The 14,838-nt window shown below is 44.6% G+C and overlaps 1 protein-coding gene across 24 annotated transcripts in view; it reads right to left on the minus strand.

The window, feature by feature from the left end:
• Positions 1 to 14,838, minus strand: part of CADPS (calcium dependent secretion activator) — a 473,124-nt gene that overhangs the window by 176,628 nt on the left and 281,658 nt on the right. For all 24 annotated transcript variants that reach the window (XM_040246540.1, XM_040246563.1, XM_040246549.1 and 21 more), the window contains exons 7-8: positions 9,507 to 9,618; positions 1,836 to 1,975 (exon numbers count right to left, since the gene is read on the minus strand). In XM_040246540.1, the coding sequence (XP_040102474.1) occupies positions 1,836 to 1,975; positions 9,507 to 9,618 (252 nt within the window). The remainder of the gene's footprint in view (positions 1 to 1,835; positions 1,976 to 9,506; positions 9,619 to 14,838) is intronic.

Below are 14,838 nucleotides of genomic sequence, written 5' to 3' on the forward strand. Positions count from 1 at the left end.
TGCAGTGGGGATTAAAGAACAGAGTGTTTATAAAATTCCTGGTTCAGAGCTTCAAAGGGGCCTAGAAAGTAGGGTGAGCTACTGATCTTTTTAAGGAAGTTTTTTTGAAGCATGTTTAAGGACAAATATATTCATTCATATTCTCTTTTTTGTCTGCTTTATCCTCTGCACTTTGCCCTTATCCCCTCCATATTGCTCACTCACGTTCTTGTTCCTTTAGCAAATATTTACCAAGTATTTATGAGACAATGTCTGCTTCAGACCCATAATCTGTTTCTGGGTGCCATAGGAACCCAACAGAATTCTCAAATCCTTTGTCTTAAAAGTAGGATGTTTATATTGAACAAGAAGAGATTTTAGGGAGAAATCCCATTTACCATTTTGGGAATAAGTGCCAGGAGTATGATAAGGAGGAAAGCTGACCTCAGAAACATGTCACAAACATTTTCATGAGTTGCTAATGTAATTGAAGCAAAGCTGGATGCCCTTCATGATGGACGGCTGAAAAAGGGCAGAGCATATAGCAGAGCCCCGGCTCACTCCCCTACAGCCCTTACACGGCCACGGGCAGAAGAGCTTTGCCAAAATTCCACCTCACACTCTAGGAATAGTCTGGCCACCAGACGATGCCATGAAAATTTGTCAAATCTAAGCCAGAGCCCAGGTTCAGTACCTGGTCCTTAGTTTGTGAGGGCCCTTTGCTTCCTCTGGAGTTCCTCAGATCTGACCCCCTCCAATGCCCTGGCTGGTAAGTATCTATCTTTCCCTCAAATCCTGAGCCTTCTCTGTTCCCTAGAATCTGGGAGCACCAAGACCAGAATGCCGCTCTTTACTCGATCACAGGCTGCTGTGGTCTGCTCAGTTGCTGGGATGTGAACTGCCTATCCTGACCACGTGCCTCTGGACCTCTCATGGGCTTCTGTTTAAACCTGTCCTAACCAGTAGCCAGTCCCTGCTATATGGTTTATGAATTCGCCAAATATTTAGCACAAAACCAAGCTTCAATTTTCATGTCGTTTTACCACTTGAAGCAGAATGATAGCTGGTTGGCTGTGTGCTATGGGCAGAATCCTTGGAAAGCAACCCACTCCTTTTCATTGGTTAAGCATTCCCCTCATCAGAGTTAAATGGTCCAACTCCTTTCTAAGTGATCACATTTTCTGAGCTTGTGGGGTCCCAACAATTTAGCTTTGGGTGATGGCGCTCCATATAAACCCACGTGTCAATAAACATTTCCTGTACAAACCACTGGTTTGATCTATAAAATAAAACTACATTTTATCTATTTTTTTAATCCTACTTGAAATTACTTTATTGGTCATTCCTCTCAAATCTTAAGAAACTTAAAGACAAATTTTCCACTTTGTGGTTAATTTAAATGCCACGCTAAACACTAAAACTGATTCAATGTGAATCGATTGTTTGAAGGTTGCCTAAGGCAACTGCTCACACATCCTGGATGTGACTGTTAATGAAGGTGTAAGCGCATGTGTCGGAGAGTCAAAAAGATCTAGATGCCTTTAAAAAGGTATGTGAAGCCAGTAAAACCTCATAAACCAGAATCACCCAGCCTGGGCCTGGGAAGGTTCTGAATTGTACTGGAAATTTTTTTTTTAAAAGGAGAAAGAAACAACTATCCTGACAGTTTAGTAAAAATGCAAATACAATAATCATAAGGATTAAGGAAGTCTATAGTAAATATCATAGTCATGAATTTTAATAATCTCTCATATATTTCTTTATATTTTCTTCCATGTCATTCTCCAAAGATCAACTTTTTTTTTTTTAATAAAGAAATGAATGAAGAAATTACCCCTCAGAGAAGGAGCACTTACCCAGAATGCTTCATATTCTGAGGTTTGTCCATTCGGACAGCGAGTTTGATTTTGAGGTCTTGATCGGGACAGTTTTTGGAGACTGTCATTTTGTGCCACTCTGACTGTTTAGGGCTGTTCGGGGTGGGATGGAGAATAACCTGCAGGGAAAAGACAACCACCTTAGCCAGAAAATAGGAACACGATATGGATATGTTTTCACAGATGAGAAACTTTACTGCTGAGAATCGAGGGTCTTTATCCATGCCCTACGGCCAGCAGGAAGGCAGTTAAGGCCTAAACATCAGACTCAAATCCAAGGATCCACCTACCAACCACGGCTGACTGGTGCCCTGCAGCCGGGCCTGAGAAGAGAAGTGGCATTATTGGTTTTCTTCTCTCTCTCCCTGGCTAATTCTGAAAGGGCAGGGATCACAATTTCTGTGATCATGCTTTTGAGTAAAGCAACACAGAACTCAAAGAATGTACTCCACACATTACTCTCCTCAAAGAAGATGGCTGCATAAAAGGAAGAAATACTCTTCTATAGTAGAGAGAACATCTATTTCTTTTCCCATTCTTCAGGATTTCTTCTGCTATCTCGAGAGGAGAAACCCCATTAGGGCTGCAGGGGAAGAAGGAAGGGACATGCTTTGATGGGACAGGCTTAGAGTCCCACATTTCAACCTGGATGTGACACCACACAGCACCCAACTCTGTCCTGGCCCAGAGGGAAGCACACACAGCTTGAAGAAGGATAGGCTCTGAGGAAAGACCTGTCACCAGGGTGCTTCAGAGATGACAAAGTGACTTGGGTCTTCCATCCCAGCTCTGACTGTCACAGATGCCATAAGTGAAGCCAGAAGGGGACCCACTTTCCTGTAAATCCACTTTTTCATGATGCACCAAAAGAGTTCTCACTAAGGAGCTAGCTGGGATCTTGGGAATACGCATTCAAGAGGAGTGAAGTATTTGGAAAAACCCCTAAACAAAGGGAATGTGAACCAAATATAGGCATGACAAAAGCTGGGCCCCTGCTTCTGGGATGGTAGAGTGCCCTGGTTTGGTGCATGCTGTTTGGTCTGTTTTCAAAGCCTCTCTTTTCTCCAGGCGCAGCAAAGGCAGCCCCTTGCAGTCTGCAGGAGGACGAGGGAGGAGGTGGTCAGGTCTCAGGGCTGGACACTCCGGCCTTCCAGAGGCTGTGTCAGCCTCAGTGCAGTCATGCAGGCTTGGCCTGCACTTGGAGGGTTGCAGCACACAGCTTCCTGTGGGACTGAGGAGCAAGAGCTTGGAGCGGAATAGGAGATGGCAGGAAAATAAAATCAGCCCACTTTGACGTGTCTTGCCTGCTGATTTTTGACCCCTTCTGATTCTAGGCCTGACCCTTTTTTTAATCCACTCAGTTCTGTCTTTCTGATGAAACAGAATTTGTACATTCTTGATAACTCCAACATCTGAGTCCTTTTAAGGTCTAATGACCTGATTAAAATACAAGAAGGCCTGATTTTTCAAAACTGAGGCTGCCAACATTTTTGGATCATTACAGACTTCAGTAAAAAATTTTTAAGCAAGTAGCCAAAAACCTGTAAATAGATTATTAGCAATATAAAAATTAATATAAATGTATATAAAATATATATCCATGTATATTTTACATGCTGTATCTTTATATTAATACTGCATTACATATATTTTAAAAAATGCACAAACAATTTTTTAAAAGATGAGTTAAAGATTAAAAAAAACAACTTCTATTTTTATTTTTTACTTTATTAATTTTTTTGACATTGCCATCCTTGCAGGATCTCAATTCCCTGACTGGGTATTGAACCTGTGCCCCTGCAATGGAAGCACACACTACTAGGGAAGTACCCTCAAACTCTAGTTTTAAACATCTTGCTAATGCTGGTGGCTCTGTACTATTATTAGCTATATGTTAAGGTACCAGGTACAGGTAATGCAAGGCTCACTATTAGTGATACCAGGTGTGAATCTGTGGTTCAAGAGGACTTAATGGATAATTTCATACTGTTCTGATGGACATCCACACTGGCATCGTTTTTATCTCATGACATGAATGGCAGAACTCTTCATTAGCAGGACTGATGTCACCTCCACCTTTTTCACTTTTTTTTTGCCAGACCTGCAATACCAGTATCGTCTTTAAATCATAGCTCTTCTGTAGTAATCTTTTTGGTCATTTGCTCATTTTGTGAGGGCTGATTTAGCTGAAATTTCTATCACAAAATGTTATCAGTTCACTTACCTCGCACTAGTGAACTGTGGCATGCCTTGGGCCACTGGAAGGAAACAAGTCAGTCACAGTGCCACTGGGTTGTAGAGATCTCTCATTATCTCTCAAGATAAAGCCTGTCCCTCTAGGACACCTCCATCAGGTTCCACATCCTGAGACCCCAGACTGTGGAGGCAGAGAGCAGGCCCTGCTGATCTTGGTGAAGCTGACCTTATCAGCTGTGCTCATTTGGCCCAAGAGGTGATGAGCTGGGAGAGGGGGTGATGTGTTGGGAAACAGGAAGGGGAGGAGCTGATAAGGAAAACATCACCAGGGCCAGAACAGCAGCAGGTAAGGCCCAGAGCCTCCTTCTGCTTCTGCTCACTTGGCAAAATTGAAACGGGCACTGGGTACCCAGAGCTCATTAACAGGCCATCCACCATATGGATCCTGGGCACATTTCCCATTGGCAATATGCTGTCCATTCGCTGACACAAATGGCCACAGATCATCACTGTCCACTCCACAAAGGCTTCTTCCCCCATTTGATCACTCCCTGGGGAGACCTCGTCTCTAGGGTGGATGGAAAGATGAGGTCACTGCAGTCCTCCTCCATCTTCATCCCACCCTGCCATGTGCCTGACAGGCTGCCAAATCCTTTGTAAGTGTCAGCCCCGCTGAATTATTAGGGTCTTTCTGGGGGCACATGAGCACACAAGAGTCCTGAGTAGTCCAGACACCTCATCTAGACATTCCAGGCTGCTAATCAAGCACTTTGTCATCTCAGCCGCGGTCCATGTGTGCTGTGCTTTGATGTGGTAATGCTGATGTGGGAACACGTGCCATCCTGAGCAGTAAGCTGCATGCCGGCCGGCCCCAGCTTCCCTACATTACCTGGGCATCCAGACAGATCCTTCTGGTGGATGGCTTCACCCTGAGTCTTTACCTGGCTTTATTTACCTGGCTGATCCCCTCCAACACTTAGCCTGTAAGTCTCTCCTGATCTCTGCATCTCCTGGTCAGTGTTTCTGAAGCTCCTCAGACTAGAATATATACCCCTGCTATGTGTTCCCTAGGTATCTTTCTCTAGCACAGCACTCACCACACTACACTGTAATTTCTGGTTTTGTCTCCATCCCTTACATTTTTGAGGTTATGGATTGTTTCCTGTCATTCCTGTTTGCTCTGTGTGTGGCACAAATGACCAGACATGGCAGGCCTGCAACCCTATTTGATGAATGTGTTTGACAGTACTGCAGTGTTGGCAAGAGTGTGGGGAAACAGACATTCCCTCATGCCTTTTGAGAATTATAAATTGGGGTACACTCTTTGGGGCCTCCCAGTTGGTATTAATGGTAAAGAATCTGCCTGCCAATGCAGCAGACCAAGGGACACGGGTTGGATACCTGGGTTGGGAAAATCCCCTGGAGTAGGAAGTCACAATCCACTACAGTGTTCCTGCTTGGAAAATTCCATGGACAGAGAAGTCTGGTGGGCTATAGTTAGTGGGGCAACAAAGAGTCGGGCACAACTGAGCGACTGAGCACATACACTCTTTAAGGGACAATTTGGTAGTATCTGTCAAATTTCAATTTTCATTCAGCAAGGTAGTTTTTTGAAATTTATCCTATTTATGTACACAAACATGCAAAGAAATAAACTTAAGGTAATTCACAGAGGCATTGCTTATACTGCCAGAGAATGGAGAAAATCTAAATAAATACATGTATATAGTGTATGTGGCTATGAAAACAAGAGGGAAGTCAGTATGTGGTGATACACACTAATCTCCAAATATCCTGGTATTTCAAGCAAACTGCGGAGCAATATATATCCAACTATGCTCTTTTTCTCTTTTTTAAGAGAAATATATTCAAATATGTTTGTACATACTATGTTTGTACCTCCTAAGAATATCCGGGCAAGAATACACAAACATCAAAAACAAGGTTTTTCTCTGGTAAAAGAAACTAAAGTCAGGTGGGTGGGCTCATTCATTTTCATTATATATCCATTTAGATTATTTTTTTTTTTAGTATATGAATGAGCTACTTTTTAGTTAGCAAGACTAATAAAAACGAATCATAAAAACATAAAATGAACCAACAAAATACTATTACATGAAGGAACATAGCACCAGAATCTGTGAATGTGGCTGTGTCCTGCTAAACTTGGGAAGAATCAACGCATAGAAACACTTATTCAAGGGGTCCAAGGAATCTCCCCCATCCAGGTGGAGGGGAGTCTGGGGGAGAACAGCTTCATGTGTATGTATGGCTGGGTCACTCTGCTGTGCGCCTGAACCCATCACAACCCTGTTAACTGGCTGGCTGCCTGCTCTGTCACTAAGTCGTGACTGACTCTGCGACCCCATGGACTGTATGTGTAGCCCACCACACTCCTCTGTCCATGGGATTTCCCAGGCAAGAATACTAGCTGCTGCTGCTAAGTCGCTTCAGTCGTGTCCAACTCTGTGCGACCCCACAGACTGCAGCCCACCAGGCTCCCCCGTCCCTGGGATTCTCCAGGCAAGAACACTGGAGTGGGTTGCCATTTCCTTCTCCAATGCATGAAAGTGAAAAGTGAAAGTGAAGTCGCTCAACTGTTTCTGACTCTTCGAAACCCCATGGACTGTAGCCTACCAGGCTCCTCCATCCATGGGATTTCCTAGGCAAGAGTACTGGAGTGGGGTGCCATTGCCTTCTCCAAGAATACTAGAGTGGGTTGCTATTTCCTTCTCCAGAGGATCTTCCTGACTCAAGGCCTGAACATGTATCTCCTGCATTGGTGGGTGGATACTTTACCACTGAGTCACCTGGGAAGCACCGTTAATTGGCTATTTGTTGTTGTTCAGTTGCTAAGTTGCGTTTGACTCTGCAACCTCATGGACTGCACAGCTTCACTCTGCAGCATACCAGGTTCCTCTGTCCTCCATTGTCTCCCAGAGTTTGCTCAAATTCATGTCCACTGAGTGGGTGATGCTATCTAACCATCTCATCCTCTGCTGCCCCTTGTTAAAAAGGCCACTCTGTCAGCCAGCTGCTGCCTGTGGAGGTGCTGCCGGCAGAGGGCGCCTGCCCCGCCAGCACTAGGGCCAGGCAGGCCAGCTCCACCGCAAGGTGGAAAGTTTCTTTGGCAGAAAGGAAGGGTAAACTGCTATCTGGCGGAATCTGTAATGAGACTGGAGGAGAGTACAATTTGTTAAGAGATTAATGGTTGTGAGGGGCTGTGGCAAACTCACAGTCTTCACCCCAACAGCAGAGGAGTTTTATTTTTGCCTAAGAACAAAATGGTGTAGTAAAAATAGCCCTCGAGATGAGGTGACATCATTCCTGGCAAGTCACTTACCTCCTCTGGGCGCAAGAACAGAGGAGGGTAGTAACCGTGCCTTTTCCCTAGGGTTCGGGGCTGTGGCCTGGCCAGTGGTGAACATGCAGCAGGGTTTGGTCCCGAATGAGTGGTCGGCTGTGCGTGCGCACGGCCGCGCACTAGAGGATGCTGCCTTCCACAGCAGTCAGTTTTCTCATCTAGAAAGTAAAAGGCTTTGACTAGACCAGCGGGTTTTAACTCTTCTGAGTGGAAACAGTTTTAGGAAGCTGGCGAACACTTGGATTAGCAAGCATTACTACATCCCCTGCCCCAATGTCTGTAAACAACTTCAAGGGGCTCCTGAGGCCCATGGAATGGGCTTGGGTTGATGCCTCCTGAACTTGAGTCTGCTAACACTAATATCCTAGGTCTCTGAGACACTCATGATTCCTGATTCGAGTCTTCATGGAAAAAGAAAGGTCTGAAGAAAAAGAAAAGACAGGCTCCTTCCCCCACTCTGTGTGTCTCTTTCCCTGGGGATGGAAATGAGTATTTGTCATTTCACAAAGAAAACAGGTAAACCTCTTCTTACTTTAATCCCCCTTCTTTTTTGTGTGTGTGGCGGGGAGAGGTCTTTTTGCTATCAGTCTTGTTTACTTTTTGCCTTATTTCCATCTGTGGTTTAGGTTCTAGTAATATGATTCTATATAGTTCTATAGATGAAAACCAGTTAAAGGAAATGAAAAAACAAAGGTACGAAAAAGAATGTCTGGTTAATGTGCTCTTCCTGGCGTTCTTAGGCTCGTGTACCATATGCACGCCTTGAGGTATTCTGTCCCTACCGTACCGAGATGATGTGTCAGAGGCTCGGAGAGGTGAAACGTCTTGGTTTGTGTCACACAGCTTTCAGAAGGGATTATGCATTCAACTAGTGCAAATGAAATTTACTAAGAGTCTATGTGCTGAGCTCTGGGGATAGGTATAGGGTGGTGAACAAAACAAGGTCCAGTTTCATGCTCATGGTCTCTTTCTCGCAATGGGAACAGGGATGGGGGAAGGGGCAAAAAGGGGGTAGGGGATTGAGAGGTACAAACTACTATATATAAAATAAATAAGATACAAGGCTATAGTGTACAACATAAGGAATATATCCAGTATTTTATAATAATTGTAACTTTGAGTATAATCTACGAAAACACTGAATCACCATGCTGTACACCTGAAACACAATACTGTAAAGTGACTACACTCTAATTTTTTTAAAAAGGACAAAACTGCTTTCTGTCTCCTTGGAATTTTCACAGTCCAGTGGGGGAGACAGAAGCCCAAATTTCGGTAAATTCTCTCAGTGATAAATTCTGGAGGCTATGAACAGGGAAGGAACTGAGGGGGTAAAGAAAGGAGGAGGGGGAGTCCACAAAGGGCTCTCTGAGGAGGCAGTGGCATTTATTAGAGAAGAAAGCAACTTCTGGGAGGGTTGGGTGGTGGGAAGAGGGTCCCAGGCAGAGAGAAAGCCTCCTGAAATGAGAAAGAATTTGGTGTACTTGAGGGACTAAAATCTGACGAGTGATGCCGGTGCATCTGGATGAGGGGTGAGGTGGCAGAAAATGAGGCGGCTGGGGAGGTGGGGAGAGGCCAGATCACACGCGTCTCTGTGTGTTGTGCTACAGCTCTGATTTCACTATGGAGTCATGGAAGCACTGTAGGCCAGCAAGGAACAAAGTCAACTGGAGTTCTGAAAATACTAGCTGTTTGGTGCAGAGTCAGTCAGTAGCGGAGATGAAAGAAGAAATTATTCATAAAAGAAATGATTCAAATAAGAATTATTATCTCAGTGGTACTCACAGGGATTGGTAGCACCCCCTGAGATGTTTCAGACACGTGGGGGACATTTTTTGGTTGACAAAACAGTTGGTGCTGGCCTCTGCTGGTATTGAATGGGCGGGGCCTGGGGCACTAATCATCCAGCCACAAGTGGGCTATTCCTCTATAATGATGAATCATACTGCATTCCTCCTGACTGTTGAATACGCCCATCAGATAGGAATGAAGGTAGAAAATGCTGCGGATAATCAACTGGGTCTAGATCCTAAATCTTTTCCTACATGTATTCTCTAAGCATGTTTAGCACTTTTGCAGGGAGCACTTACCCGTCCCAGCTCCTTGTCCTCCAAGGCCAGGACACCCGTGCTCTCCGTGAACAGCTTCACCTTCACAGCGGGCAGTGCATGGGTTGTAGAGAAGTCACCCTGGGTGCCCCAGCTGTGGACAGAATCAGAGAGGTCATCATGGAGCCCTCCACTGTGACAATGCTCAACTTAGCCCTGCCTTCTTCTTGGGTTGGGTGAACACAGGGTTAACCCGAGGCATCATAACTGGCTGTCACATCCCTCTTCCCTCCCTTCCCAAGCTGCCAGAATGACAAAAAGTGTTAATTAACTTGTTAGACAAATGCAAGACAGATGCTCAGAAAGTTGCCAGGGGTCTTCACAGAGCACTAGAAGGAATCACTTGGAATTAGCATGAAATCAAGTTGGTGAGAACTTTGTCCCATGCACTTGCTTTCCCCACAAACTACTCCAGGGTAACTGCTAACATTTCCTTGTAGCCTATGAATCAATCCCTAGTTCTTGGAAACTGCTGCTCTAGATTTTGAGATGGCACTTCCTCTGGCCGGAGCTAACATATGACTTTACAATGAGACCTCACTAGTAGTGGGGAGGGAGTGAGTCCTATTTCCACTGACATTCACAGATATGTTGACTAGAGCAATGGCTGGAACTCAGGCCTGCTAAAGAGGAATGAAGGTGGAAGGATGTGATGAGGGAAACCTCCTTCCCCACTCACCAATCTCTGGGAACCATAGTGGATCTCCCGAGAGGGGAGTCCCTGGCTTGCCTGGCATCTACCAGTCTGGGTTGACATGAGCCCCTGATGTGCCCTTGACATGTGACCTTTTCATTCATTCGCATGATTCTCACAGATCTACTTCCATCCACTCTGCACCTGAAATAGTGTGGTCTTAAAGGGCTGAGTGGATTACAGAGAGCTGCTGCCCTAAACCCTTCCATGGAACCTGCTCCACTGCACTGGGGCCATCCGGCCCCTGGTATGCTCTCCCAGTCATCCACCAGAGGGTCATGGGCTCTTCACCGTGCTTCCTCCGGCTGTTGCCTGCACGGCTCCCTCTGCCGGCAGCGCTTCTCTCCACCCTACTCCTCACCTGGCTAACTCTTCAGGGCTCAGCTTAAATAACTTTCCCAGAGAATATGTCTCTTGAACTCCCAGTCTCGATTTGGTTCCAGTGTTAAACTCTCTTGAGCGTACTGTTTAATTTTCTATCCTAAGAATCACAGATTTGTAATGACTGATTTACTACGGTGATTATTTAGTAACTGGATCCTCTCGTATTCTGTAAGCTCCGTAAATGCATGACTGTGTATTTTGTTTATCTTGCATTACCACAGTACTTAGCACACAAGAGAAACTTAACAAATATTTGTTGAATAAATAAATTATGCAAATATATATTCTTTTACAGAATTAAGAAATAGGAATAGATATACTTTTGTACAGAAACGTTTCTCAGTTTGCCTATGTAATGGTTGATTTCCATATTATAGATTAACTCACCGAACATTATTTTTAATGACTGTAATATTATGGATGCATCATAACTGATTTAACCATTGCTCTATTACTGAGATCGGGTTGGACATTACTTTTTAACTTCATTTCTGTGTATCTCTTTGGGAATCAGGGAGTTAGATGGGAGATCATTTCTTCACTCACTCATCAACAAACACGGTAGTGCTCCTACAACGTTGTGGGAACTGTGCTCATCAGTGATGACTTTCATGGCTTGGAAGCGATCATCCATTTCCAAAATGCTTTCCACACAGGTGGTGACTGTCCCCCTACCATACGGGAAGGAAAGCGCAAATCACAAGGCTTTTTGCCTCCTCTGGGTGTCCCTATTCTTTTTTTCTTCTGGCCAATTTTGTCATTCTTGTTTTCATGGGCATTTCTGTGGTAAATAGCAGGCTTGACTATGTTACTCTATGTTTGCTGGCTGTTTGTATTTCTTCATTTGTAAATGATGGAACCCTGGCTTCTAATCTTATGGTTTACACAATAGGCTAAATCTCACTAACTTCACTCAAAAACATGAGGTACCTAGAGAGCTGGCAAGAGAGCACGAAATGGAGAGAAAGGGACGTCCAGCTCCGTGGGGATCCAAGTGTTTGAGGAGCACTGAGGAAATACCGCAGTCACAGAGAGAAAGGCAGAGGACATGAAGAGGACATGAGACAGGACGAGCAGCAACAGGTTTCAAATGCAACAGCAAAATGTGAGATGTACAGATGGAAGCACCTCATTTTGGTCATTAGCTCCTGCAGCTAGTCCCAAGCTCCTAAGATGGGGAGCCTCTGTCCTAGCAAAGGCAACATGACAAGGCCTAAGGTTTTGAACCCAACATTCTTCATTCAAATCCTGTTAAGTCACTAACAACTGTAGGACTTGGGCGAGTCAATGTCCCTGAGCTTCAGTTTTCTTAGTGATAAAATAACACAATTTCAGAGACTAGTTACAAACAGTAAATGGCAGCAGGCTTGGGACAGGGAAAGAGCCCCTCAAACTTTAACTACCTTCCTTCCCCAAATAAGGATACATAGATGTATTCTAGAAACCATGACACTCACTGATCTTTTGCGTTATTCATCCAACACATATATATTAAGCTCTTATTAAGTATCTGACCCTTTGCTGAACAAACAAGAGGGACTTTACCCTTCTTACTACACAAGGTAAAAAGTTCACACTGTGCCTGTTTTGAAGATGAGAAAACTAAGAACTTCAAGATCTTGTCCATTTTATTCCAGTGAACTGTGATCAGTTTGGGCTGGAACCCAAATCTCTTAATTCCCATTTATAGCTCTTGCTGCTATTAATGTTATATTCAACAACAAGAACTACTAACAATTTTGCAGTGATCGTTACTATTTATGATTAACTGTGCTATGAATTTCTTTGGGCATTTATCATGCTTAGTCAAGGAAATAAGGAAGATTCCTGCTGGAAACCAAGAGTGCTTTAAAATGAGGTACTCTATCACGGTCACAGAGAGGCCTTGATCCCAGGTCCCTGGGCATTCCTCACATTGGACCCTGGGACACTGACCTGGACACTGGTGTGTAAGGATTTTTCTGGCCTGTTTGGTAGGCACGACCCAGTCTGTCTGGACCCCTGGTGCCACCCAAGGCTGCTCAGCTCATGAGGCATTCAACATGACTCAGACCGTGGGGCATGGCAAGGTCTCTGAGACCTCATCAGCTGGATGGAGTTCAAGCTACTGGAGTCTGTCCTGACAACTCTGTCCCTTTGACCAGTGATTTCCTTTCCCTTCTACCAGGCTTGCAGCTGTGCCCCTGTCTTTCTACCATGACCCCTGGCTCACCTCAAGTTGCTTGGTTGCTACCGACTCCCAGCTTATCCCCCAGATTTCAAAATGGCAACTCGGCCCAGTGGAGCAGGATAAAAGAGAAAGCCCTCAGTGTAATCAGGACTAGCTACGTTATTGCCAGGGTCTGACGCAAAATGAAAATGTGGGCTTTTTGTTCAAAAGGCAGGAAAAAGTGCTAAAGACACTAAAATACAGTGTTTTCCTTTCTCTGAGTATTTCCTCTGTTCAAACGCACGCGTGTTATTCCATAAGACCCCACTTAACTGACTCAAGGTCAAAGATAAAAGATTTAAGAATTTCAAGATAGAAATGAAGAGCACGGACGATACCAAATGTCTGCGTGTGGGGCCTGTGCAGCCACAGGGATCACAAGCTCATGAATCAGGCTCTGAGCCCAAGGCCACCCAGTCTGTTCAGTGTGGTCAGAGAACGGGTGATGGTGGTGGTCGGGGGCGGGAAGGTCGTCACAGTCACAAGACTCTGTGAAAACTACTCCCAGCCCCTTTTGGCAGTGCTTCCTACTAGGAGGTGCCCGGAGGAGATTTACTTATCAGCACTTTCCCTGCTCCTCTCCCCTCTGGAAAAAAAGTCATGGAAATGTTCATTGTCTTTTTCCAACTATGGTAAAGACCTGACTATAACAAAAACAGCTAATATTTCTTGAGAGCTTACTATGAGCTGGTCACACATTCCTATGGTCATATGTGTATTTTTCTTTTTAAGCGCCCTTGGCCATCCTGTGAAATGCTTATAATGATCTCCCCGCTAGTGACAGATGAGGAAACTGAGGCTCAGAGGGGACAGTAATGTGTCCAAGGTCACAGCGAGCAAATGCATTCTGGCTCCACCACCCAAACTTTTAGCCATGCCGCCAAGCTGCCTTCCTCCCAAATGCCACCAACTTACTTCCTGGTGTCGGGATCCTGTTAACATCAACTACCTCTGTAACTCAAAGGCAGAGTTTTGTTTCAGAAAGGATGAGGCCACTCTGAATTTATTTCACATGCTCAATACGCTTCACAGAGTGCTACATGACCTGCAGACCAATCAGTCCGTGGTGGAACCGGGTCTTTCTGGTGGAGCCAAACATTGATAAATGAATCTGTTTCTCATGGTTGCCTTCTTCTCTGCTCATTTCTTTTCCTTTGTTGAGAACTGACTCTGGCTATTAAGATGAATACCTTTTCTCAGAGTTTCACAGGACGGAAATAAAATTCCACTTTGATTGGAAAAGACCAGAAGTTGATAGGATTTATGGCAAGCAGCAGTTGGAAAGGTTAACTAAGCTCTCCTTGAACCCAGGATACATAAAGTCAGGTGGGTGAGGTGGCCCTCTTCTGAGATCTTATCGCACCTGCTACTGTACTCACATTGCACAACCAGCTCACAAAAGCACTAAAAACAGTCCCCAATTGAGTGCTTATTTTGCCAGGTTCCGGGCTGAGCATTTTTCATGGATTATCCCACTGAATCCTTCTGACAGTTCTGTAAGGCATATCCTGTGATTATCGCCACTTGACCAGTGGAGAAACTATGACTTGGGGAAGCTAAGTAACTCAGCCAGGGTTTCAGGCTATCCCAGAACTGGGCTTCAAACTTAGAGTTTCTGATCCTAAAACCCATGCATCAAACCATAGAGCCTGACAGCTTCTCCATGACTCACTAAGCTGTATTAGAACTGACAATCATCTGTGTGTCTAGCTCCCTCTCTAGATGAATATCTTGGGGCAAGGAGCATGACTTTTTTTAAAAACAAGTCTACTGTACCAAACACAAGGCCCAACACACAACAAACATTTGTTTAATGACTAGGAAAATATGACAAATTCAGAAGAGTCATGTCACCAGACTCAGGGGATTTTTGAAAAGATCAGACACAAGAGATACCCAAGGGTGTGACTGCCTCCTTTAAGCCAAAGAGAGGGCTTTATCTCCTTGAGGATTAGCTGTGTCATTAGAGCACCAACACTCTGAAGAACACAGTGTCTGGGAACGTGAAGAGGGGACCCAAAAGACAT

Source organism: Oryx dammah, unplaced genomic scaffold (assembly GCF_014754425.2).
Source record: "Oryx dammah isolate SB20612 unplaced genomic scaffold, SCBI_Odam_1.1 HiC_scaffold_9, whole genome shotgun sequence".
Classification (NCBI taxonomy): Eukaryota; Metazoa; Chordata; class Mammalia; order Artiodactyla; family Bovidae; genus Oryx; species Oryx dammah.